This window comes from Podarcis muralis, chromosome 6 (genome assembly GCF_964188315.1).
Source record: "Podarcis muralis chromosome 6, rPodMur119.hap1.1, whole genome shotgun sequence".
Lineage (NCBI taxonomy): Eukaryota > Metazoa > Chordata > Lepidosauria > Squamata > Lacertidae > Podarcis > Podarcis muralis.
Genome location: NC_135660.1, coordinates 84,131,053 through 84,156,797, shown reverse-complemented (window position 1 = coordinate 84,156,797; position 25,745 = coordinate 84,131,053). Strand labels below are relative to the sequence as shown.

Genomic DNA, 25,745 nt, shown 5'->3' with positions numbered 1-25,745 from the left:
GCAGTTCTGCTTAGGCAGCTTATGCAGTTCATTTTCCTGGGACTTGCACACCCCCCCCCCAATTATTTTCTTCTTTGAAAGGAGGACGAGCACTGCAGCGTGACTCTTCCCACTTCTGACACCACGCGGCGTTCACAGAGAGCCAGGACGCCAGCTTGGGCTAAAACCCCAAGCCAGCTTTAGTTTCCTAGCCTGTTCTCTCCTTGCGCTGGCGTTTATGTGGCTCAGACCGCACAGCCCCCCTTCCCCTTCCAGTGAAATTTATTTTAAAATTAGAGTGTCAGAATAAAAATATGTACAGATCCATGAATGACTGAATGCAGAAATACCTGCACACGTGCTCAGAATGGGGAAAGGCAGGTGAGGGACATAAGAATATTAAAAAAAACAAATCACACCCTAGGTACACTTATGGGTGTGGATGGCAAGCAACGGAACAACAGGGAATACTGTGAAAAGACGGGAATGTGTGGAAATTGATACGGATGTGAGAAATGGCACTGCCAATTTTACCCCTCCCCTATGAAGCAAACCTCGTTCCATTCAACTTTTTTTGTATTAAAAGAGTCAAAGTGAACCCGTTCCGTGGTAAGAGACTCTATTCCATTTCAGTAGGAACATATAGCTCACTTGGTAGATTGCGAGACTTTTAATCTCATAGTTGTGGGTTTGAGTCCCATGCCAGGTAGAATATGGGGTTGGACTAGAAGACCCTAGGGGTACCTTCCAATTCTTTGACTCTTAAGTTTTTACAAACTGGTCCCTGCTCCCCGCACATGTCATTTCATTCATTTTTAAAAATTTGTTTTTTTAAATATTTTATCGGGTTTGTTGTTGTTTAGTCGTTTAGTCGTGTCCTACTCTTCATGACCCCATGGACCAGAGCACGCCAGGCACTCCTGTCTTCCACTGCCTCCCGCAGTTTGGTCAAACTCATGCTGGTAGCTTCGAGAATACTGTCCAACCATCTCGTCTTCTGTCGTCCCCTTCTCCTTGTGCCCTCCATTTCCCCCAACATCAGGGTCTTTTCCAGGGAGTCTTCTCCTCTCATGAGGTGGCCAAAGTATTGGAGCCTCCGCTTCAGGATCTGCCCTTCCAGTGAGCACTCAGGGCTGATTTCCTTCAGAATGGAGAGGTTTGATCTTCTTGCAGTCCATGGGACTCTCAAGAGTCTCCTCCAGCACCATAATTCAAAAGCATCAATTCTTCGGCGATCAGCCTTCTTTATGGTCCAGCTCTCACTTCCATACATCACTACTGGGAAAACCATAGCTTTTACTATACGTACCGGTACCTTTATCAGGTTACCAAAGTACAAAAATACAGAAAGCTTCGCAAATTTTCTTTTATTTGTTTCTTCCTTGCTGTATTATTTTATGGGTCAAAAACCCCACTACAGTATAAATGTTTGCAGCTGTTTGGCGTTTATTTCCAAAACTGGCAGCGAGGCCCGAACATGAATTATTTTTAGTAACTCTGGTGTGGCGCTATCAGTAAATGTTGTGAATGTTCAGCTTCCCCCAGGAGCCTTAGCAGTGTAGGAGGTTGCTGTGTTTAGCGTGTCAATGAAAGGAAACTTAGAAGCCTTTAAAGCATGATTCATCGCCACCTCACCCCCTTTGCAGTAAAGCGCTAGTCAATCAATAGTCTTGCCGCTAACTCTGGGGAGGGTTTTTATTTTATTTTTTAGTTGCCTTCATAAAATATTTTAATTATCTCAAAATCATAAAATATAAGTAGGCACAATTTGCTTGGAACTCAGGAGGGTAATATGAACGAGAGGAAGAGATAAATGTTTGCGTTTCCACAAACTTAAATCAACCTCTATAATATGAAACCTAACGCAGAGCGAAACCAGTGAGTTATTGGCAATATTTAACTTCCCAATAATAGGAATAAATATTACAGCAGCCAGTTTATGTACTCGCTGTTATGGAAAAGAGAGAGAAATAAATACATTGTTCGGAACTGTGCATTAATCCCTCCCTTTGGCATGTTTCTCACCACCACAATTGTTCATTTATTCTTTCCAACTGTTTTACAACTGTGCATTCCTTGGCTGGATCTAGACACATCAAAGAAGTGTTTCAGTCTAAAGCACTGTAAATTTAAACAGGGAAATCTGGTAGGGAAAAACGGGACTCCACGTTGCCATCTGGTGGCACACAATGTTATATCGCACATACAACGCACATAAATCACTTTTTCTTTAGCAGTCTAGCTGAGTCCCTTCTTTCTGAAGCCCTACTTTATAGAAGTTACTCTTATTGTATTATTATATTAATGCAGTAGATGACAGAGGCTGTGAGCAGCTGCATAGGGTCACTGTGTGACAGCCATGCTTGTGTGTCGATGGGGCCTTCTGATGGGGTCAACCCTCACATCAGCAGGGTCAAACTTGGTGAGAGAGGAGGACTTGATGCTCACCATCTCTGCCCCGGGGCAGACAAGCGGCAACACCGTGCGCTGGAATGGCCCCCTCTTGCCCAAACTTGCCAATTCCCTCTTCTAAGCAAATGTTAAAGCTGCAAGAACCCTGTCCTCTCTTTTCAACTGGTTACCCTACAGTGCTGACAGTGCTGACAGTGTGAGGCAGCTGCAGACTGTTGCAAACCCTTCTCCCACCCTCGCTGCCCCAAATTTCCTGGGTTTCCTAAGTTAGCTTGCCATGGACACATTAATTTGGCCCACAGGGCATTGCTGCTGAGGCAACCAGGAAGTGTACCTTTGTATCGGGATATTCATTTAAGTTAGTGATGTATGGAAGTGAGAGCTGGACCATAAAGAAGGCTGATCGCTGAAGATTTGATGCTTCTGAATTATGGTGCTGGAGGAGACTCTTGAGAGTCCCATGGACTGCAAGAAGATCAAACCTCTCCATTCTTAAGGAAATCAGCCCTGAGTGCTCACTGGAAGGACAGATCCTGAAGCTGAGGCTCCAATACTTTGGCCACCTCGTGAGAAGAGAAGACTCCTTGGAAAAGACCCTGATGCTGGGAAAGATGGCGGGCACAAGGAGAAGGGGACGACAGAGGATGAGATGGTTGGACAGTGTTCTCGAAGCTACCAGCATATTTGACCAAACTGCGGGAGGCAGTGGAAGACAGGAGTGCCTGGCGTGCTCTAGTCCATGGGGTCACAAAGAGTCGGACATGACTAAACAACAACAACATTCATTTAAGTGCGGATGGAGTTCCTTGGCCCCACATTGCATCTGGTGGCAGACACTGCCCAAATGAAGAGGCACGACATTGAGGCAATTCTCTTAATAAATAATTATTATACTAATTTTCATTTATAACAAACAAGTCTAATTCTCACATTCTCTTTCTGCAGTTCCTTATTTACATCTTTCCCCACATATCACAACCATCTCTACTTCTTCCTTTATTCATCTGTTTTCATAGATGTTTTTGAAACTGCAGGTTTCTACACTAATCCTGCTAATGTCCTAATCTGTTTGCAGTTTGTAGATATTCAAGGAACCATTTCCATTCCTTAATAAAATGCTTGATGTCTTGATTTCTTATTCTTCTGACATGTTTTGCCATTGGTCCATTAATTTCTGTAGCCATTCTTCTCTCACTGGGACTTCTTCTTGGGCATTGAAACAATTCAACTTATCTACCAGGGTTGATCTCTCTCTCTCCTGCTGCCAACACAGATAGGGGGGACGGGGACGGCATGCCACTGTTTGCGAAGAGGCAGGGAAGAATGCACAAGAGAGTTCCATGTTTTTGCACCTCCAAAATAGGTTTTGCAGCATAGATCAAATTCCACACACACACACACACACACACACACACACACACACACACACACACAAATACCTAGAGTAGGTAGGCATAAAGCCTTCATGATGGAGAAGTGTGATTATATTACTGGTGAAGAGTCGGCAGAAAGCATATCCAAACATGCCTGCCACAGCTTTCCTGAAACTCCTCAGGCTGACTCACAACCATGATATCTGGAGTGGGTTGGCATGGAGAGCAGATTAAAATGCCGTTAGCATCAAAGAAAGAATCAAGGAATATTTAGTAGTCATGTATGCAAGACAACCCGGGACAAGTTGCTCAAGGTTCACCCACGCTTTGAGGAAATGGGAGGCGGCGTAATATATTCTCGGTATTCAGTTCCACCCTGCTTCCTTCTTAACTTTTGCAGCAAGTTTACAGATGGTTCATCGACTGGTGGCCTAGCTGGGCATTGTGGGTCTTTCCTAATGGCAACTATGGGATCAGAAAAGAGGCACCTTTCATGAACATGCTCTTTCTATGTCTTTAACGTAGAAGACAAGAAAGGATCACTGTAGGAGAGAAGTGGCCCCACACTGGTGGTGCTGTGGTCTAAACCACTGAGCCTCTTGGGCTTGCCGATCAGAAAGTCAGCAGTTCGAATCCCCGTGATGGAGTGAGCTCCTGTTGCTGTGTCCCAGCTCCTGCCAACCTAGCAGTTTGAAAGCACACCAGTGCAAGTAAATAAACAGGTACAGCTGTGGTGGGAAGGTAAACAGCATTTCCATGCGCTCTGGCACTCATCACAGTGTCCTGTTGCGGCAGAAGCGGTTTAGTCATGCTGGCCACATGACCCGGAAAGCTGTCTGCAAACGCCGGCTCCCTCAGGCTGAAAGCGAGATGAGCGCCGCAATGCCATAGTCGCCTTGGACTGGACTTAACCATCCAGGGGTCCTTTACCTTTTATCCCAATGCCGTCCATGGGTGAGGGTACGTCTGCTGTCTGTGAGGTAGCCTGCCAAGCGCATGTTGGGGATCACTGTGGGTCCTCAACCATGGACAACATTGAAGAGAAGCTAGTTCAGACACAACAGTAAGGCACAAAGCCTGGTTTGTTTCCTCTTCAGCGAGCCAGGAGGAGGAGTGGTTTTCTTGTAAATGCAGTAAACCATGGTCAATCTTACGTATATAAAATCCACCACACAAAGAAAATAAAAAATGAGGTGCCGAAATCCCAAAGAAAAGACTATTTATGTATGTGACCCACAGCTGCACGGATGTTACTGGCCCAGAGATGGAAAGAAGATAAAGTCCCTACCAGAGGAGAATGGCAGATGAAGTTAATGGACAATGCTGAAATGGCTAAAATGACCGGAAGAGTTAGAAATCAGGAAGACCAAAATTTGAATAAGGAGTGGGGAAAATTTATAAACAGTTAAAATCATTAGTAGGATTGGAATATCACTTGTAATTTAAGGTTTATTCTGGATATAATGGAAGAGGTAAAGGGTTTGGATGAACATAAAAGATGTGGGGGGAAATGAATAATAAAAGGACCCACAAAGGGGAGGATGGAAGTCCAGGAGATCCCTTGGAATCTTGTTTTTATGATTTATGTTTGATATATCTCTGTAAAATTTTAAGTTGAAGAACCAAATAAATAATTTAAACAACATCATCATCATCATCATCATCATACTGGGGAGACTAGTCTACAACCCCTCCCCAACATGCAATTTTCTATGCTTTGGAGCTTTCAACCATACGAAGACCGAAGCAGTTTACCTACCTACCAACATGAATTGCTCATTTAAGCAACTGGTGTCCAATGTGTCCTGGAAACACCTTGGGTATTTTGAAGCTTATTTTCATTGTATGATTTTGCATGTGAAAATAGGAGCTCCCCCCCCCACTGAGAACATGCAAAATACAGTTTTCCTGCGCCCTCCATGATTTTCAGCCGTGACTGCGATAGAGAAAAGAAGGAACTCGTCTATGTCGGTTGCTGATTTCAAGTCTAGGCTATTTTATTGAGACGAGGTCAAAAATATACATCATTTCATCTTCAATGTTCCCATGATTAGAGGGCCCAGCCCATCTACAGCATCTGGGCTTCTCTTCTACAGCTTAAATGCCAACGTCACCCCATCGCCAATGTTGAGCATGCTAATATTCACTCGCGGATCACGGAAGATCTTCTCATTCAACTGATGGAGGTGCTGGCCATCCAGATCATCTTTGGCTGGCTTAAGGACTCTCCCCGACCACAACACCTATTAGAAAGGGTGGGGAGGGCAGGGGAGAGAAATCGTATACTTACTTTTACAAGAAAAACACAGCACAGCGCACCTTTTATCCTTATATTTACATTATATTTTATCCTTATATTTAGGGCCTGCCATTGGAGTCTGACCAATGTACCACCAGATTTGAAACAAACAGCCCCTTTCCCAAAATACTCCTTAAAAAGTATAGTCTGTAGCTCTGAAAATGAGATTTAAGCCATCTAATGACAACGACGATATATTTTTATCCCACCCATCAGACTGGGTTTCCCCAGCCACTCTGGGCGGCTCCCAACAGAATATTAAAACACGATAAAACATCAAACATTAAAAACTTCCCTGAACAGGGCTGCCATCCGATGTCTTCTAAAAGTCAGATAGTTGTTTATTTCCTTGACATCTGATGGGAGGGCGTTCCACAGGGCGGGTGCCACTACCGAGAAGGCCTTCTATATTTCAATCTTTGCTCATAAGTTGAGTCAAGCGGTCTTACTCCCAAATAAGGACTGTACTTTTAGTCTTTTCCCCCCAGTACAAAATTGACTAATAGTAACTGAGATTTTTTTAAGATACAAGAGATAATTCCCTTCCCAACAAAGTTCCAAATGCTTTCCCCCTTCTCCTCCTTTCCTTCCTGTTAGTAAAGGCATAATATGTGCCCTCTGTCCACCACCACCAGTCTTTTCCCCGTAAAACATACTCATGTGACTGAGGGCCTATCACTTTAAAGCTGTCACCCAAAAATAAGGGAGTGGCTTCTAGGACTTCCCTTGCTCTGGACGCTATGCATCAACAAAAGTCGAGTGTCCAGATCAAGGGAAGTCATAGTCCTGCTCTATTCTGCCACGCCTGGAGTCAGGCCACACCTGGAATAATATGTCTAGTTCTGGGCACCACAATGTAAGAATATTGACAAGCTGGAACGTGTGCAGAGGAGGGCGACCAAGGTGATGAAGGGTCTAGAAGCCAAGCCTTATGAGGAACGGTTGAAGGAACTGGGAATGTTCCAGCTTGGTGAAGAGGAAACTGAGAAAAGATATGATAGCCATCTCCAAATACCGTATTTTTCGCTCTATAGGACACACTTTTCCCCCTCCAAAAATGAAGGGGAAATGTGTGTGCGTCCTATGGAGCGAATGCAGGCTTTCGCTGAAGCCTGGAGAGCGAGAGGGGTCGGTGCGCACTGACCCCTCTCGCTCTCCAGGCTTCAGGAAGCTATCCGCAAGCCTTCAGAGCGTGGCGGGAGTGCCCGCCGGGCTCTGAAGGCTTGCGGATAGCAGCCTGCAGCCCGAAGCCTGGGGAGCGCAGCACTGCACACCCCGGGCTCTGGGCAGCTATCCGCAAGCCTTTGGAGCCCGGCGGGAGTTCCCGCCGGGCTCCAAAGGCTTGCGGATAGAAGCCTGCAGCCTGAAGCCCGGGGAGCACAGTGCCAACTCCCACTGCGCTCCCCGGGCTTCAGGCAGCTATCCGCAAACCTTCGGAGCGCTAACCCAGCCCGCAAGCTCCGGGAGCAGCGGCAAGGCTGTGCGCAACCTTGCTGCCACTCCTGGACCTGTTCTGGGGGCTGGGGTCGGGGGAAGTTCGGGATTCCCCCGCCCCAGCCCCGTGGCTAAAAATGAAGCCAAGACAGCGAGCGGGATCCATCCCGCTCGCTGTCTTGGCTTCTGCCAAAGCCGCCGCAGCCTCTCCCGGCTGGAGAGCTTGTGTGTGGCTATTCTCCCCCCCAAAAAAAACTAGGTGCGCCCAATAGTCCGGTGCGCCCTATAGAGTGAAAAATATGGTATCTAAAGGGCTGTTACATGGAAGATGGAACAAGCTAGCTTCCTCCTGCTCTGGAGGGTAGGACCTGTAACAATGGCTTCAAATTACAAGAAAGGAAATTTTGACTAAACACCAGGAAGAGCTTTCTGACATTAAGAGCTGTTTTGACAATTGAGCGGACTTCAACAAGTTTGTGGACTCTTCTTCCTTGGTGGTTTCTAAGCAGAGGATTGAAGGCCCTCTTGTCGTGGATGCTTTAGCTGAGATTCCTGCATCACAGGGGGTTGGACTAGATGACCCTGGCTGCCCCTCTTTGAAAACTCTACAATTCAATGATTCTATAGTGTCCATATAATCATATTATCTGTTGGAATTCTTTGAAATGATTTAGTATTTGATTGTCAAACAGGCTCCACCAATACCTATGCTCCAATGAATTTGTTAAGAACTTTTAATTTGCCACGAGACTTTCTTGAGGAAGCATCCTGTGCTTACATTATCAATTGCTATTATTCCTCCTTTTCTCACGAGCTGTAAGCATCTTTCATAGTAGTCGTTGTAGCCATCTTTGTTAGCATCTATGAAAGCAAAGTCAAATGTCCCAGCTTCGCCATTTGCCAGAAGTTCATCTAGACATTAAAAAAAAGGACAATTTCATTTCAAATAGGAAACATCTATAGGACAGTTCAGTTTCAGTGAAATTAGCAGACTCCTCCCATTAGCATTGCCTAATGTACAATAGCGCTGTGCCATAATATTGTTTGATTTTGTGTAAGTTGACATTTCAGAGGTGAGGGGCCAACAAAAAGCAAACCATCCTGTATGAAAAAACAACACTTTTTAAGCCACTCTCCTGACACACCACTAAACTGGTAAACCCATTTTGTTATCTACTCTTCTCAACCACTATGACATGTCACAATTCAGCTGCACATTCTATAATTTCCAGGCATTATTGACATACCTAGTGTTTGGCTGGCCGGCTTTATCCGGAGGTCAATTTTGTGATCCACTCTTGCCTGAAGTGAGAGAGGGGTAAAAGGTTATTTCCTAGGAACACTGGAAGTCGAACGGAATCCGTTCCAGAAGTCAGTTTAACTTCCAAAACGTTTGAAAACCAAATCGTGGCTTCTGATTGGCTGCAGGAAGCTCTTGCAGCCAATCAAAAGCCACGGAAGTCCCATCAGATGTTTGGGTTCCAAAAGAACATTCGCAAACTGGAACAATGACTTGTGGCGTTTGTGGCGTTTGGGAGCCAAAACGTCTCGAGTTCCAGGGCATTCAGGATCCAAGGTATGACTGTACTATAGGTGATTTTGAGAAGGGCCTGATAAAATCAATGTCTTTTCATATGTAATTTCTCCATTTCATTGGATATCATTTGCTCTGCTTGAAGGCCAAGGTTAAGAGGTCTTCATCTGGTCTGTGAATTGGAGTACTGGGAAGATTATGTGGAACATTAAACCACTCTCCACAAGAGTTATTAGCCCAAAGCAAGCTTTATGGGCCACCTATATACCGTATTTCTCGCTCTATAAGACACACCAGACCATAAGATGCACCTAGTTTTTGGAGGAGGAAAATAAGAAAAAAATATTCTGAATCTCAGAAGCCAGAACAGCAAGAGGGATCACTGCGCAGTGAAAGCAGCAATCCCTCTTGCTTTTTCTGGCTTCTGGGATAGCTGTGCAGCCTGCATTCGCTCCATAAGACACACACACATTTCCCCTTACTTTTTAGGAGGGAAAAAGTGAGTCTTATAGAGCAAAAAATACGGTACATTGCTTGTGGCCTAAAAAACCCAACTTCTGCAAAGTTTCCTTTTTGCCACAACTGACCAGGTAGGTGGTTGTTTACAGAATTCACTAAATCCCTGGATTTGGGAAATCAGAGTTGAGAGGAAAAACAGAGAGGTGGTGGAAATAAAAGCTGAGTGGTTCAGCTGTGGCTTAGCTGGAGGCTACAAACCATTACCTCCTGGATCCTTTCTCCAGCAATCTTAGGCAAACCGCCAAAGTCACAAATTCTGAAATCACTTTGTTTCAGGGCTGAACGTGAAAACACAGAGGACGCTGCCAAATGGAAGCCAGTTGGCTGATAGTTGATATAAGTCATATCCACATTTCCCCTTACGAAAAAAATTGTGGGGCATGACTGGGCAAGGAAATGGCGCACCCTTTTTTCTTTGCTTTTTAATTTCTACTTATTTAATTATTGGAGGAGGAGGAGGAGGAGGAGGAGGAAGAGGCCGCTAACTCCTCTGATGAGATAAGCAGGTTTTTTTTATTTCTTTGCCTGTTACAGGATGGGAATGCTCAGCTTTCAGAACACAAGAAAATCTACAAAAATAGCGCTACGTCAGAGGCAATGCCCTGTGGCAGATATTGCTGAACTACAAGTCCCAGCATCCCTGAGTATTGCCCTCATGGCTGAAGGTGCTGCAGTTTAACAGCATCTGAGCGGCGCCAGCTCAGCCACTCCTGCCCTCTTAGGCACCCATGCCATGCAACCATATGCCGTGGATACACTTGGCAGTGGGTGAGAACCAGTTTCAGATAAAAAATATTGCGCTATGTACGTGCAGAAAAGGGGGGAAAGTCCTCATATTTCGAGAAAAGCATCAAGCATATGTTTCAATCTCTTCCACTGAAGTTAAGAGGGAGGATTTAAAACAGGATTTGACATCCGGCAAGATCGTCTCCAATGCCCTAAGACGGAATGCAACATTTGGACGCGGGGGGCGCTGTGGTCTAAACCACTGAGCCTCTTGGGCTAGCTGATCAGAAAGTCGGCGGTTCGAATCCCTGCAATGGAGTGAGCTCCTGTTGCTCTGTCCCAGTTCCTGCCAACTTAGCAATTTGAACGCATGCCAGTGCAAGTAGATAAATAGATACTGCTGCGGTGGGAAGATAAACGGCATTTCCGTGCGCTCTGGTTTCTGTCACAGTGTCCCGTTGCGCCAGAAGCAGTTTAGTCATGCTGGCCACATGACCCGGAAAGCTGTCTATGGACAAATGCTGGCTCCCTTGGCCTGAAAGCGAGATGAGCGCCGCAACCCCATAGTCGCCTTTGAGTGGACTTAACGATCCAGGGGTCCTTTACCTTTACTAGGTAGAGCAAAGATTTTAAACCAATGCATCACAGCGGCATCACTTATGGAGCATAAAGATGCTTTGGCACTTGTAAAATGGTGACCGCAGACATTCTGTACTTTGTGGGACGCTAATGGTGCCAGCATCAGTTACTGGTAATGTAGCCATTATTGCTAGGGAGTGGCTGCAACATTATTTCGCAAGCAGTTACCTGAGTAAGTGCCAAATAACACTTCGGCAGTTGTATTTCTACAGGGCCAATAGCAGATTGCCAGGGGGTGGGGAGGAGAAGATTTAGCTCTGTTGTTCCCAATGTGGGACACATGCCCCACAGGGGGGGGCAACTTGATTTTTAAGGGGGGCAATTCGAGAATGAGTTATTAGCAGTGATTTTTTTGATTTTTTTGCACATTTCTTATGATTCTAGGGGCCTCATACAGGGTATATAAAGATATTTTGTGACATAAACATTTTTAAAATTAAAATTGGCATGTACACGGCAGTCAGCTGGTGGCAATGGAGAGGTTATCTAAACAGAAAAGGTTATCTAAACAGAAAACACATTGGGCGCATTCAGGGGGAGTAGTGCTCTGGGAGCACTCAGTCAACAGTTGTGGAATTTCCCCCTGCTCTGAGCACTGGTGATCAGCAGGAATTCAGATACCTCAGGAAATTCGTGATTTATCCATAGTAAGAATTAACGTATTTTTTGCTCTATAAGACTCACTTTGTCCCTCCTAAAAAGTAAGGGGAAATGTGTGTGCGTCTTATGGAGCGAATGCAGGCTGCACAGCTATTCCAGAAGCCAGAACAGCAAGAGGGATTGCTGCTTTCACTGCACAGCGATCCCTCTTGCTCTTCTGGCTTCTGAGATTCAGAATATTTTTTTTATTGTTTTCCTCCTCCAAAAACTAGGTGCGTCTTGTGGTCTGGTGCGTCTTATAGAGCGAAAAATACAGTATATGTCACCGGGGGGGGGGGGCAGAATCAGGATTTTAGAGATGCTTAGATGGGGCATGGCCAAAAAAAGGCTGGGAACCACTGATTTAGATAGAAGGAAACAGCATCAAGGGGAGAGGTTTATATACTCTTATAAGCCCAGCTGCGCCAACCAAATCCGTACTTCCCTGCATTTGATTCAGAGTTAAAAGCTAAGACAACCAATGCCTGAAATGACAGATCTCCCATGTAATATGTTGCTTAGCTCTGGTTCTCAGGTCTCCCAATCCTCAGGTGTGCCGGCGCAGCTCATTTACCTCTTTCCACACTGGCTTTCCGATATTGGCATAATCTTCGCTTATATCGCAGGCGACGACTCTGCCATCCTCGGGTATGACCAGAGCCATGTTTAAGGCATTGTACCCTGTAAAGACACCTGAAACACACCAGGAATTACAGGCAGTTGTCGGAGCCTGGTTCCTATTTCTGCGACACAGAGAGTTCCATGAATTCTAGATCCCATTCTTAACTGGTATCTTAACACAACCTCTTCCAGGCATGAGAGAATGTGCGTGTCCTCAGTACTTGTTTACAAAGAGAGAAAAATATTAAAAATAATATCCTGGCCTCTTGGGTGGGTTATTCCAATCCTACTAACGATTTTAACTGTTTACAATGGTTTTTAAGATAAATTATAAAATTTCCCCATTCCTTATTAAAATTTTGGTCTTCCCGATTTCTGATTCTTCCGATCATTTTGGCCATTTTGGCATAATCCATCAACTTGATCTGCCATTCTTCTCTGGTAGGGTTTTGAATATTTTCATGTCCTATTTTGAGAATGCCATTGTGTCATGAGACAGCTACAGCAGAGAGAGAGAGGGAGGGAGAAGTAGGCTCCACAAATCTCTTGGTCCTTTGTCCAAGGACCAATCCTGCACAGATGCTTGGGATGTCTCTGCAAAACCCACAAATTGCTCTCCTCTGCCCCACCCCGAATTATCTCGCAGTCTCTAGTAACTAATGCAGAAGCGGAGCTGGTGGCAGAGGCGGCCCAACTGAAACTTGCGTGCCAAGTGTTTTTTTCCACCCATGCAGCCTGTGAGACTTTGCTTGTCTCTCATTTGGCCCTGCCGTGCCCTTCCTGTAAGCAGCTCAGCATGGTGCTCTTGACCGTGGATTAAGCCCTGAAATGCAATTATTCAATGCTTACTTATTTATAGTGTTTGCCCTTGCGACTTCACAACACTCAGAGCAATCTAACCGCAGCCAATGTACGTTTGCAGGAGCTGCGGCAAGTTTGGGACTACAATATGGTCTGGGACGCAGCGCAGTTCGGAAGCCACTTCCTGGAAAAATAAAACTTCTCAGAGTGGTTGGCCTAAGAGGTTGCAGCCTGCTCAGTGCTAGGCTTCCATTCAACATTGCCCTGGCCAGCTCAGCTCAAAGAAGCTAGGATAATTCAGACAGGGTTCAGGCAGGAGACAGCATTCTTTGGAGAAACCAATGCAACGTTTTTAGGTGGAGGGCCAGGGATTGAATGCTGAGAAAGTCACAGAAATTCTAAAAGAACAAATGTTTGTTGCAGAATTGGGAGTATTTGTTCCTCTGCCTCAGTCCACAGCCTGAAAAGAACACGGGGATCTTTAGAGTCAAGCCAAATGTAGTGGCCAAAGAACAGAAACTAGAAAGTGGTTGGATGCTAAGCAAAGTAACGGGCTATGTTGAATCAGCCAAGCTAACAGCTAAAATACGAGAATCTAATGATGACTGGTGTTTTTTATTTTGACGAATGGAAACCTTTTTCAGATTATTTGAAGAAATATTATAGCACGAAGAACCTGCCAGCAGGTTTCAAACTATGAGCAACAGAAAGAATGAAAGATTTAACTACGTTAAAAAAGAGGGAAGACAAGATGCAGCACAGGGGAGATAAGAAAAACATTGTGGAAAATAGGATGGGATGTTGACTCACTCTCTCTAATGCACTGGAATTTTTATGTGGATTTTTTTAAAAAAAAAGTCAATGAATTTTTTTTTTAAAAAAAGAAAGAAAGTGACTGGATGCCAGACTTCTAGTGGACATAAGGTCACTTCTCTTCCAGATGTGATTAGCAGGCAACAGCCACATGACCCTCAGATCCTGCAATTCAGCCTACAGATCATTCTGGAGCCATCCCTGCATAAACAGAATGACTTACCTACTTCAATGACCTTCTTTGCTTTGATCAGCCTCGCCAGGTTGGCCAAAAGCTGGGCCTCGTCAATAGACACCATCATATTTTTATTGGGAAGGTTCCAAGTAACCTAGAAAAGAACATCAGCTTATTACAAGTTACTAACTTACTGATCGGTAACCAGTGCTATAAGTTATTATGGGGGTGGGGGCTATTTGTGCATGTGAACACAATTTGCCTTTGGCTGATTTCTCCATTTGCATGACCAGAGAAATGACAATAACCTTCTGCACAGTGCTATTTTTTTTCTAGAAAAAGAGGTGCCGGAACTGTCCACGAATGCCACCCCTGTTCTCTTAGAATGCCAATGGTGGCCACCTGAGTTCGGGCAAGTTCCGGCTGAAAAAAAGCCCTGCTTCTGCATAAAGTCTTTGGCTGTAAGTCATTTGAGTTGCCTTTAGCAAAGAAAAAGCAACCGATAACTCTGACGAATAATAATAATCACAATAATAATTGTAAAGGCTATACACTGAATAGCAGGGGAGTGGGGAAACTATTGATCCATGACTGAATAGACAGGTAACACAGGGATACACATTTTCAAAACTGTTACGTGCAGTGGCGAAGCTTCATGCTCTGGCACCAGGGGGCGGAGAGCAGGCGGGCGCAGGGCATCCTTGGGGTGTGGCACCCAGCACGGGCGGGGGGGAACCGCGATGGCGCCCCACTGAGATCGCGCTGCTGAGGGTGGTGCGCTCCCCCCGCACCTCTCTTCGTCCGCCAGTGGTTACGTGAATTAATATTCACTACAATGAGAGGTTCAGCTGTCGCAAGCTCCTAGAAAGTACCTATAGGTCAGCCTTGTTGCATTTGTTGTTGTTTAGTCGTGTCTGACTCTTCGTGACCCCATGGACCAGAGCACGCCAGGCACTCTTGTTGCATTAAATAGGGCTACTTAGAATTGCAAGGGTATTTAGAATTGAGTTCACAGCGGCAAGGGTCCACGCCAGGATATGGCCTACTTCTCACTGCGGCTTAGCAGTACCACTTCAAAGGAACACAACATGATGCAAAGTTCTCTCAGGAAAGCAAATGCTAAATTCCTCCACAAACAAGACTAGCAGGTTGGGGAGAAACCTAACTGAGCACCTCTCTCTCTTGTCTTGAGTCAGCATTCGATCAACCACCGTGCGCCTCCACTTGCAATGGAACCCAGCATGGCCACATTTACAGGGGGAAAGGGGGGGGGTCCTGGTCTTTACTGATATTCTATTGTTTTTTAGAAGGCTATATGGGAATTATCTGGTGGATACAGCACAGAAACATGGGGCGGAGCTCGTGGGTTTCATTGTGGGCCCCATATACCTTTTCCTTGAGACAACGCGGTTCTGATGCGAAAGGAAACCGTTGCAGAAAATAAACAACCATATATTTTTTCTGGGATGTCTATCCTTATCATCTCATGGAGAAGACAAAACCCAGTTCTGGGCATGAGCAAGTTCCTAAGTGGACTCTGAACAGAGCACTTATGTGGGAGCTGAAGTTGGGAAGATAGACCCAATAGAAAGACATACTTACCAATCTTAGCTTCTTCAAAGCCGGGTGCTCCCTCAAGGAGTGATCCAGTACGTACTGCAGTAATGGGCTGTTTTTCCCTCGGAAACGGCTTTTGGGAGTTCCAAAGGGAAGGCCTGAATATCTTCTGCCTTTTGGGAAAGAAATAAGACAAGCATACAAACCCGTAAGCTTCCAAAGATTTCTGGTGTGGCTGCATGCACACATCACTCCCTTGCACCTAAGGGTTTCCCCATTCACTTCAATGGTGGAGGCAGATCTGCCCATTTACAGGCCTGTCTTCTTCGTGGAAGTTAATGGTAAAGCTCACCCCAAACTCAGTGTGTACATCAAAGCACAAGAGCCCTAGGACAGGGGCAGTAGAGATCAAGGCTGTGCCCCACACTCTTCCCTATAGAAAGGCATCACAGGACTGGGAGCATGCAGATTGCCGCAATATGAATTTTCCACAGCCCCCCAAACTGAACAGCGCACCATAGCACTACAGTGAACCTCTGCTATGATGTCCTTTTCCCAAGCTCCATCCAGCCTTGAACAGGAGGGCTGTTACACTATACAGTGGTACCTTGGTTCTCGAACTTAAATCTGTTCCGGGAGTCCGTTCAACTCCCAAAACCATTTGAAAACCAAGGCGTGTCTTCTAATTGGCTGCAGGAGCTTCCTGCACTCAATTGGAAGCTGCGTCAGATGTTCGGCTTCCAAAAAATGTTTGTTTGAGCAGACAAGGGACATGGGTGGCGCAGGTCTAAACCACTGAGCCTCTTGGACTTGCCAGTCAGAAGATCGGCGGTTCAAATCCCCATGACGGGGTGAGCTCCCGTTGCTCTGTCCCAGCTCCTGCTAACCTAGCAGTTTGAAAGCATGCCAGTGAACATCATAACCAGACACTGGAGAGACCTGTCAGGAGTAAGCATGGACCAATGGTACCAAATAGTATGGGAAGCAGCCTTACTAGAAAAATTAACCAATAAACTGAAACTGACACGGGGACAAATAGAAGAAGACGCCTTCATGAAGGCTCCCCTTTATCATACACACAGCCCAACAAGACAACGACAAAAATCCAACAACAACATACAAATCAATATGGCTAACTTGATCCAAAACACCCACCCACCCCACTCACACATGAAAACAAAGATCACCACAGCCAATCACAAACAAACAGCCGCACCCTAGGCCAACCCCAACCTCTCTCACCACCAAAGAAACACACCAGAGAACCTGCACAAGTGACCCTGACACAAAACCCCACATATATTAAGTAAAATAGAAACATCACTACCCCACCCCACCCCCACTCACCTTTTCCCCCTCCACCTCTTTCCCCCCTTTCTTCCTAATGTCTCAACAAATGAAACTGATCTGTAAAAAATGTTACTTGAAAAAAGAGACATTGCACATACTTTTGTAACCAAAAAAATCTTTAATAAAAATCCATTTTTAAAAAAGAAAGCATGCCAGTGCAAGTAGATAAATAGGTACCGCTGTGGCGGGAAGGTAAATGGCGTTTCCATGTGCTCTGGTTTCCGTCACGGTGTCCTGTTGCGCCAGAAGCGGTTTAGTCATGCTGGCCACATGACCCGGAAAGCTGTCTGTGGACAAACGCTGGCTCCTTCGGCCTGAAAGTGAGATGAGGGCCATACCCCGTACTTAACCATCCAGGGGCCCTTTACCTATTTTCCCCTTTTTGGGTGTCACATAGTGTCAGCATCCTGCACTCCCTCAGTTTGTCCTGTTAAAGGGAGACTGGGGCTTGCCCCAACCCTAAACCCATGAGCTCATTAGGGTTTGGGTTGCCCCTCCTGCCACCCAGCCCACCCACGACTCCACCCTCGCCCGGGTCACGCGCGCAACAAGCCGTGGGGCCGCTGGCGAACGCGCAACAGGGCGGCGCCCACGCGGATCCTGCTTCCAAGGCGGACTCAGAGGACAAAGGGACATCTTAGTCTCAGGATCTTACCTATTAGGAATCCAGCAACAGCAACCACCCCAAGCGCTGCAGTCCCGACGACTGCTTCTTTGGAGAGGTTGAAAGCGGGCATTTTGGGGGCTTTTATTTCTTGGGTTTTTCTTGGAAAGCGTGTCAGGGATAGAGGAGGCTTCCTGCAGCTTTGCACGCCGAAGTGTACTTTCTCCCCGCCGCGCTCACGTGACGCCTGCAAGCCCTTGCTGTCGTCACGGGAAGGGAGAGGAAATTCCCGGTTTGAGCCGACGGGCACGCGCGCGCGCGCAGGGCCAAAACTAGGGGAAAGCCCACCGGTCTTGTCGGTAGAACAACCGGGGCGTCGCAGGCTCGACACCCGGCAGCTGCGAAAAGGCTGAAAGCCTGGACAGTCGTAGAACGATCGAATTGTAGAGTTGCAAGAGGGGCACTCAGAGTCATCTAGTCCACCCCCCTGCGATGCAGGAATCTCGAACGCAAGCATCCAGGACAGATGGACACCCGACCTCTGCTTCGAAACCTCCAAGGAAGGAGAGTCCGCAACCTCACGAGGGTGTTTCTTCCGCTGTCGAACAACTTTTTTTTAAAAAAAAAACAACAACTATTTTTTGTTTTGACAAAGTAATAATCATAAATAAGTAACAATAAAAATGTGCACCCCACCACCGAGACCATTCCATTGTAACTATCCGACCTCCCCAAATATCAACTTTCTGATGTTTAGTTGGAATCCCTTTGAAACCTTGTAACTTGATACCTTGATACTGTGTTTTAATTTGCTGGAAGCTGCCCAGAGTTCCTGGGGTAACACCAGGCATAGGCGAACTCTGCCTTCATCAACCTGTTTTGGGACTACAACTCCCATCATCCCTAGCTAACAGGGCCAGTGGCCAGGGATGATGGGAATTGTAGTCCCAAAACATCTGGAGGGCCGAGTTTGCCTGTGCCTGTTATAGGCCTATATAGAGACTTCCTCATAACGTCTGATGTAGAAGTGCAGTCTGGTTGCCCAACTTCTGGTGTAGCTATTATTATTATTATTATTATTATTATTATTATTATTATTATTATTATTATTATTTCTATTTATATACCACCCTTTGTCCAAAGATCACAGGTCAGTGTACAATATTAAGAACATAATTTACACAGTTCGACCTCACCTCTGAAGACACACACCTCCATTGTCTTCCGACACAGACAGATGCCTATATATATGTATATGCCTTTTAGAAATGGGTGGGAAGTTTTTAATGTATTCCTCTCCACCCCCAGCCTGGTTTTAATGTATCTATGGGGGTTTCAGGGTTGTAAATTGCCTTGGGTTGCCCTGAGCAGGGGTGGACTTTGGTAACATGGCACCTAGAACGAGGACTAAAAATTAGTGCCCCCTGCAAATATTTCTTATTTTCACAATAATTCCTTTTGGTACAGTTGGCTTCTGATGGACCTTCTCAGTAGGTACCTGTATAAATATTATTATTGTTGTTGTTGTTGTTATTATTATTATTATTATTATTATTCCCTCCTTTGGCTCAGAGCCCTGTGTAGGCTAAGGTAAAGGTAAAGGGACCCCTGACCATTAGGTCCAGTCGTGGCCGACTCTGGGGTTGCGGCGCTCATCTCGCTTCATTGGCCGAGGGAGCCGGCGTACAGCTTTCGGGTCATGTGGCCAGCATGACTAAGCCGCTTCTGGCGAACCAAAGCAGTGCACGGAAACGCCGTTTACCTTCCCGCCAGAGCGGTACCTATTTATCTACTTGCACTTTGACATGCTTTCAAACTGCTAGGTTGGCAGGAGCAGGGACCGAGCAACGGGAGCTCACCCCGTCGCGGGGATTCAAACCGCTGACCTTCTGATCGGCAAGTCCTAGGCTCTGTGGTTTAACCCACAGCGCCACCTGCGTCCCCTGTATAGGCTAAACCACCATAAATCCAGTGCTAACTTGGGCAAGATAAAGTGATCAACAAATGCAACATACAATATAAGGAGAATGAGAGGAGACAGGATAGCCACCTTCAAATATCTAAAGGGCTGTCCCATGGAGGATGGAGCGAGCTTGTTTTCTCCTGCTTGGGAGGGTAAGGTAAAGGTAAAAAGGTAAAGGACCCCTGGACGGTTAAGTCCAGTCAAAGGCGACTATGGGGTTGCGGCGCTCATCTCCACTTTCAGGCCGAGGGAGCCAGCGTTTGTCCACAGACAGCTTTCTGGGTCATGTGGCCAGCATGACTAAACCGCTTCTGGCGCAACGGAACATCAAAAGCATTAAAGATAGCAAATGTAGAAACCCAGTCAACATAAAAGACACTCTTTGTACACATCCAATCTCACCCCCCCCCCATTCACACAGCTACTACAATACATCACTACTTCCCAGAATTCTGGAATCATACAGTTGGAAGGGACCATAAGGGTCATCTAGTCCAACCCTCTGCAATGCAGGAATCTTTTTGCCCAACATGGGGCTCAAACCCACAACCCGGAGATTACGAGTCTCATGCTCTACGGACTGACCTATACTAAAGGTACCCCTGCCCGTACGGGCCAGTCTTGCCAGACTCTAGGGTTGTGCGCCCATCTCACTTAAGAGGCCGGGAGCCAGCGCTGTCCGCAGACACTTCCGGGTCACATGGCCAGCGTGACAAGCTGCACCTGGCGAGCCAGCGCAGCACACGGAACGCCGTTTACCTTCCCGCTAGTAAGCGGTCCCTATTTATCTACTTGCACCCGAAGGTACTTTTGAACTGCTAGGTTGGCAGGCGCTGGGACGGAATGACGGGAGCGCACCCCGCCACGGGGATTCGAACCGCCGACCTTTCGATCGGCAAGTCCTAGGCGCTGAGGCTTTAACCCACAGCGCCACCCGCGTCCCAACCCGGAGATTACGAGTCTCATGCTCTACGGACTGACCTATACCAGTGTTTCCCAACCTTTTTTGGGCAAAGGCACACTTGTTTCATGAAAAAAATCTCGAGGCACACCACCATTACAGCCCCGTGACATCAGCGCGCAGCGTCACGCCGGGAGGGACGCACGAAAGTGTAAGATTCAATTTTTTCCCCTCCCCCTTGCCTTCCTTCTGTGCCAACCGCCAAAAAGCCAAGAATCGCGGGACCGCCGGCGGAGGGGGGGAGGGCGAGCGGAGGCAGCGGCGAGCCCCGTTCCTCCCCATCCACCCCATTCCGTGCAAGGAGCGCGAACAGGTGTGAGAAGGGGGTCAAACCTGCGGGTCGGCGCCGGGGAACCTCCAAGCTTTGGGGGTGGGGGGGAGGAGGCAGCAAAGCGAGGCAGGAAGGAGAGCGCGGCTTGGCGAAGTACTCGGCGGCGAAGGCCAGCAGGTCCGGCGGCCGGTGCCGCAGCACCTCCACCGTGTAGCCCTGCAGCAGCTCAGTCAGACCCGGCGGGATCTCGATGCTCATCTTGTAGCCGAGGCGCGCGGGAGACTCAACGGACGGGCCCGGGGGAGAGAGAGAGAGAGAGACACGACGGAGAGAGAGCGGGAGTCCCTGCTCGCCGTCGCCACCGCTACAACTACTGTGGCGGTTGGTCGTGGTCGCCGCCGCCGCCGCCCACCTCTATCTATCTCTCCCCCTCAGCTTTCTACGCGGGCCTCGAGCCGGAGGTGGGGGGTGGCCGCCGCCGCTTTCTCCGCCTCCACGTCCTGCCTCCTCCTCCTCGAGCCCTCCGTCAGCCCTGAGGGAACCGCCGCGCTCGTGCCGCCGCTCTCTGACACGCGAGAAAGAGAAAGGAACGGAGCGGCGGGGTAGTCGGGGGAAGGAGGGGCCGGAATGGAAGCGCGAGGCGAGCTGCTCATGCCCAGCAGGAAGCGGCGGAGAACGCCACAGAGAGAGAGAGAGAAGCAAGGGAGGGCGGGGAGTGGGCGGGAACACGCTTCATGCGTCACAATAACGGACAAGAGGCGCTCGAGGGATAGATTAGGACCTAATTTGACTTTTACAAAAAAAAAAAAAAAATCTTTCGAATTTTCCCCACGGCACACCAGGCAACATCTCGCGGCACACTAGTGTGCCGCGGAACAGTGGTTGGGAAACACTGACCTATACTACCCAACCACTTCTGCTCAACAGTATTATAACCCACAAATGAAAAGATCACTGCCTTTACATTTGATTTGCATCAGTCCAAATAACTGCAGAATGGATCCTGTTTCCGTCCAGTCGTAGGATTTTAAAAATGGATTTAAAAAGAAAGTTGGAGTACAGCTGAAGGTGCCCTGCTGAATATCATAAATCAGATTAGTAACTATCTGCCTCCATCTAGTGGTCACTCTCAGTAACCACTTCCTATTATGTGGTTCCTATTATGCTTTCTAAAGTCTAGCATCATTGCTTTTGTGGATCAAGTTCAAGATAATTAAACAAGCATTGTTTTACTTCTGCTTATTTTGTTATGAAAGCTACTGCCGGGATTAACGTTTCAGCATCCACTTCAAACTTATTTATCGCCCCCGCCCCTCGCCCCAGGCCTGTTAAGGGTGGTGTTCAGCTTAGTTTTACCAAGAGGAAACAAATTGAAATTAATGAGTGGCATTCATTCATTTCAACGAGTCTACTCTTGAGCAAAACGTAACCGAATACGACCCTAAGTGTTGAGATTGTTGGTTTTATGAAATTAAATTGATTTTTGAGCATCGGTTTCCTCTCTTTTTGTGTATTCTGGCTATGTTACACTTTGACTTTATTGCTGAGAATAACAAAGGAGGGAACAAAAATTTCCTAAATAAAATAAACAAATAAAGCCCCTGGTTTGTACCACACCCCTGTTCTGTATTCCACTCTTTCTCAGTCTTGCTTCCCCCTCCACAGGGAATGTGTAGGAGAATAATATTGCCTTACCTTAGAGCAGGGGTCCCAAGCCTTTATATTATTATATTATTATTATTATTATTACATTTTATTTTTCAGTTTGACAACAATCACACGTAAATCAGTACATACTCCGTTTGACTCCCAACCCCTTCCGTGGTTTCGTATAAAATCCTTTCCAAAAAGGCATCTCCCATTTTACACCTTTTACTTAGCTACTCTCTAGTTTCCTTTTAAATAAACTTTTTAACTGCTTGGTTTTAGATTAATCCTGCTAATGTGTTTAACTGCGGGAGGTAGTGGAGGACAGAGGTGCCTGGCGTGCTCTGGTCCATGGGGTCACGAAGAGTCGGACACGACTAAACGACTAAACAACAACAACAAATGTGTTTAGTTGTTTACAATAGTCCACAATTTTTGTTGACAATTCTTCTTGATTCCTTATTCTTCCCATTAATTTTGCCATTTCTGCATTAACTTGATCTGCCATTCTTCCTTGGTTGGGACATCCAAGCCCCCCACCCCAATTTTTTTGGACCCCAGGCACGTTTGGAAATCTAAGAAGCTGTCACAAAAATGTTGCCCCAAGGAAAGAAGAAAGCAATACAAAATCATGTCTCGTTGATAAAATGGTCAACTGTATTATCATCAGAGACTCTTAGTTGCTTTAGCCATTTGGAAGCTCTGTTGAAGGTATGCAGTTTTATGTTGAATTGGCCACAATTTGGAGGATGTAAATATTGGGCTGACGTAAGCACTTATCTCTAGTGTCTTTGTGAATGGGGCAATCAAGCAAGCGATGAAGGGGGTTTGCCACCACTTAACTTCAATAGATACTCTGGAGCCTAAACTCCTCTAGTTAAGACCGTTATGTATATTCCAATCTGCCGAAAGCATCACCTTTACATTTCTCTCGCAGCCACGCTCATAACGCCTCCAACAGCCTGCTCTTTGAAGATGATGAGCTCACACAAACAAATTGCAGCTTGCTAAATGGTCGGCGGCTATGCCAAGGGCAAGGCGAGACGGCAGATTGGGTTGCCCATCCAAAAACGGCATGCTATAGAGAAAAGCACAAACTGAAACGATAACTTTCGGTTAATAGGCTCGAGCCAGCAAAAAGCGCCGTTGGGCTGCCCTTCCCACCTGAGTTCAGAAGGGTCGGAGAACGAAGGCCGCAGCTGCCAAAACAGCCTCCTGCCCGTCCAAAAGGGCCCATTTGGTTTCTTGTCAACAGAGCAGATGTGGAAAACGGCATCTTCCTTTCAGCTGCGACCTCTTACAAGGGCAGCGAGAGCATCCAAGTCCAGTTTTGCTTGTTTTAAAAGGAGACGCTTGAAGAAGAGCCCGTCCATGTGTGGATTCTGAGGCACCCAGTGTATCTGAAGTCCAGTATATCGGTCCAGTATATCTGAAGGAGCGTCTCCACCCCCATCTTGGTGCTGGACCCAGACGCTGAGGTCCAGCACCAAGGGTCTTCTGGCAGTTCCCTCGCTGCGAGAAGCCAAGTTACAGGGAACCAGGCAGAGGGCCTTGTCGGTAGTGGCGCCCTCCCTGTGTAACGCCCTCCCACCAGATGTCAAAGAGAACAACAACTACCAGACTTTTAGAAGACATCTGAAGGCAGCCCTGTTTAGGGAAGCTTTTAATGTTTGATGTATTATAGTATTTTAATATTTTTTGGGAAGCCGCCCAGAGTGGCTGGGGAATTATTATTATTATTATTATTATTATTATTATTATTATTATTATTATATTATTATTATTATTATTATTATTATTATTATTATTATTATTATTATTATTATCATAGAGTTTCATTTTTAATTGGGGGTTGGAAATCCTTCCACCAGCGGCATTATTAGGGAGCGGTGGTTGTGGGAGCTCCAGATTCTTTGCAATGGGTCCCAGATCTCCTGCACCCCCTTTAAACATTTAATTTGCTTATAGGGCAGTTGGGCACACTGCAAAGTGTGGTACCTCTGAGGCACTCAGCCACCCAGAGGCAGCTATGCATATCCATTACTCTTATTATTAACAGGAGAAATGGAAAAAAATAAATCCCTGTTCGCCCAGGCATTCAGTGGCTGAAATATATTGTTCCCGGCAACCCCGGCATTATTAGAAGAGTTTGGATTTGATATTCCACTTTATCACTACCCGAAGGAGTCTCAAAGCGCCTAATATTCTCCTTTCCCTTCCTCCCCCACAACAAACACTCCGTGAGGTGAGTGGGGCTGAGAGACTTCAAAGAAGTGTGACTAGCCCAAGGTCACCCAGCAGCTGCATGTGGAGGAGTGAGGAATCAAACCCGGTTCACCAGATTATGAGTCTACCGCTCTTAACCACTACACCACACTGGCTCTCTATTAGGTGTTTGAGATGAGCAGCAATTGGCTGAGCTGCTGCCTGGGAACGAAATCGAGTGCTAGGCTTTGGGGGCAGGGAGAGGGGGGCAGGGACTCCCCGAAGGACGCTGAGAAAGAAGAAGCAAAGTTCAAGGGGAAGAAGACAGGTGGGGCGAAGAAACACACAGTGGTCACAAACGAGACCTCATCCAAAATATACATTTCTGAGCCCATCCCTACCATTCGGTTGGGTGTCTCTCTGGTGGGCGCCATTGCTATTACAGTGGTACCTCGGGTTACAGACGCTTCAGGTTACAGACGCTTCAGGTTACAGACGCTTCAGGTTACAGACTCCGCTAATCCAGAAATAGTACCTCGGGTTAAGAACTTTGCTTCAGGATGAGAACAGAAATAGCATGGCGGCGGCGCAGCGGCAGTGGGAGGCCCTATTAGCTAAAGTGGTACCTCAGGTTAAGAACATTTTCAGGTTAAGAACGGACCTCCAGAATGAATTAAGTTTTTAACCCAAGGTACCACTGTATAATGGGACGCGGGTGGCGCTGTGGGTTAAACCACAGAGCGTAGGACTTGCCGATCAGAAGGTCGGCGGGTTCGAAAGCACGTCAAAGTGCAAGTAGATTAATAGGGACCGCTCCGGCGGGAAGGTAAATGGCGTTTCCATGCACTGCTCTGGTTCGCCAGAAGCAGCTTAGTCATGCTGGCCACATGACCCGGAAGTTGTACGCCGGCTCCCTCGGCCAATAAAGCGAGATGAGCGCCGTAACCCCAGAGTCGGCCACGACTGGACCTAATGGCCAGGGGTCCCTTTACCTTTACCACTGTATAAGAGAACAAAGGAGATGTTGATGGGGAGGTCCAGCGCCTCCCCCCCCCAAAAAAAACATAGCATGCTTGGAGTGGCAAACATATGCCCAGTAGCGCTCCAGAAACGGAAGATCAATTTGTGAATTGGGTGGCAGCTTGGCTCAGAAGGAGGACAATGTTACTGACCCCGTTTGGTTACAGGGGAAATGGCCTCTGCCTCCATCCAAATGATGGGCC

At 46.8% G+C, this 25,745-nt stretch overlaps 1 protein-coding gene across 1 annotated transcript; it reads right to left on the bottom strand.

Annotated features, from left to right (window-relative positions):
* Positions 1–5,736: 5,736 nt before the first annotated feature.
* On the bottom strand, positions 5,737–18,016 carry COMTD1 (catechol-O-methyltransferase domain containing 1). The gene is made up of 7 exons (XM_028729123.2): positions 17,527–18,016; positions 15,567–15,694; positions 14,013–14,118; positions 12,129–12,247; positions 8,745–8,799; positions 8,276–8,409; positions 5,737–6,007 (listed from the first exon to the last, which is right to left on the bottom strand). The coding sequence occupies exons 1-7, from the start codon at positions 17,990–17,992 to the stop codon at positions 5,855–5,857; spliced, it is 1,161 nt and encodes a 386-aa protein (XP_028584956.2). The 5' UTR covers positions 17,993–18,016; the 3' UTR covers positions 5,737–5,854.
* Between the last annotated feature and the right edge of the window lie 7,729 nt (positions 18,017–25,745).

What these genes read in the sequence shown, in the direction of transcription:
- COMTD1 (XM_028729123.2), bottom strand. Translation starts at nt 17,992, where the DNA reads ATGCTTGCGTTCGAGATTCCTGCATCGCAGGGGGGTGGACTAGATGAC. An exon ending in GAAAGCCAGTGTGGAAAGAG is followed by an intron (nt 8,800 to 12,128) that starts GTAAATGAGCTG and finishes CTCTCACTTCAG; the next exon opens with GCAAGAGTGGATCACAAAAT. An exon ending in GCCGGCCAGCCAAACACTAG is followed by an intron (nt 8,410 to 8,744) that starts GTATGTCAATAA and finishes TTTAATGTCTAG; the next exon opens with ATGAACTTCTGGCAAATGGC.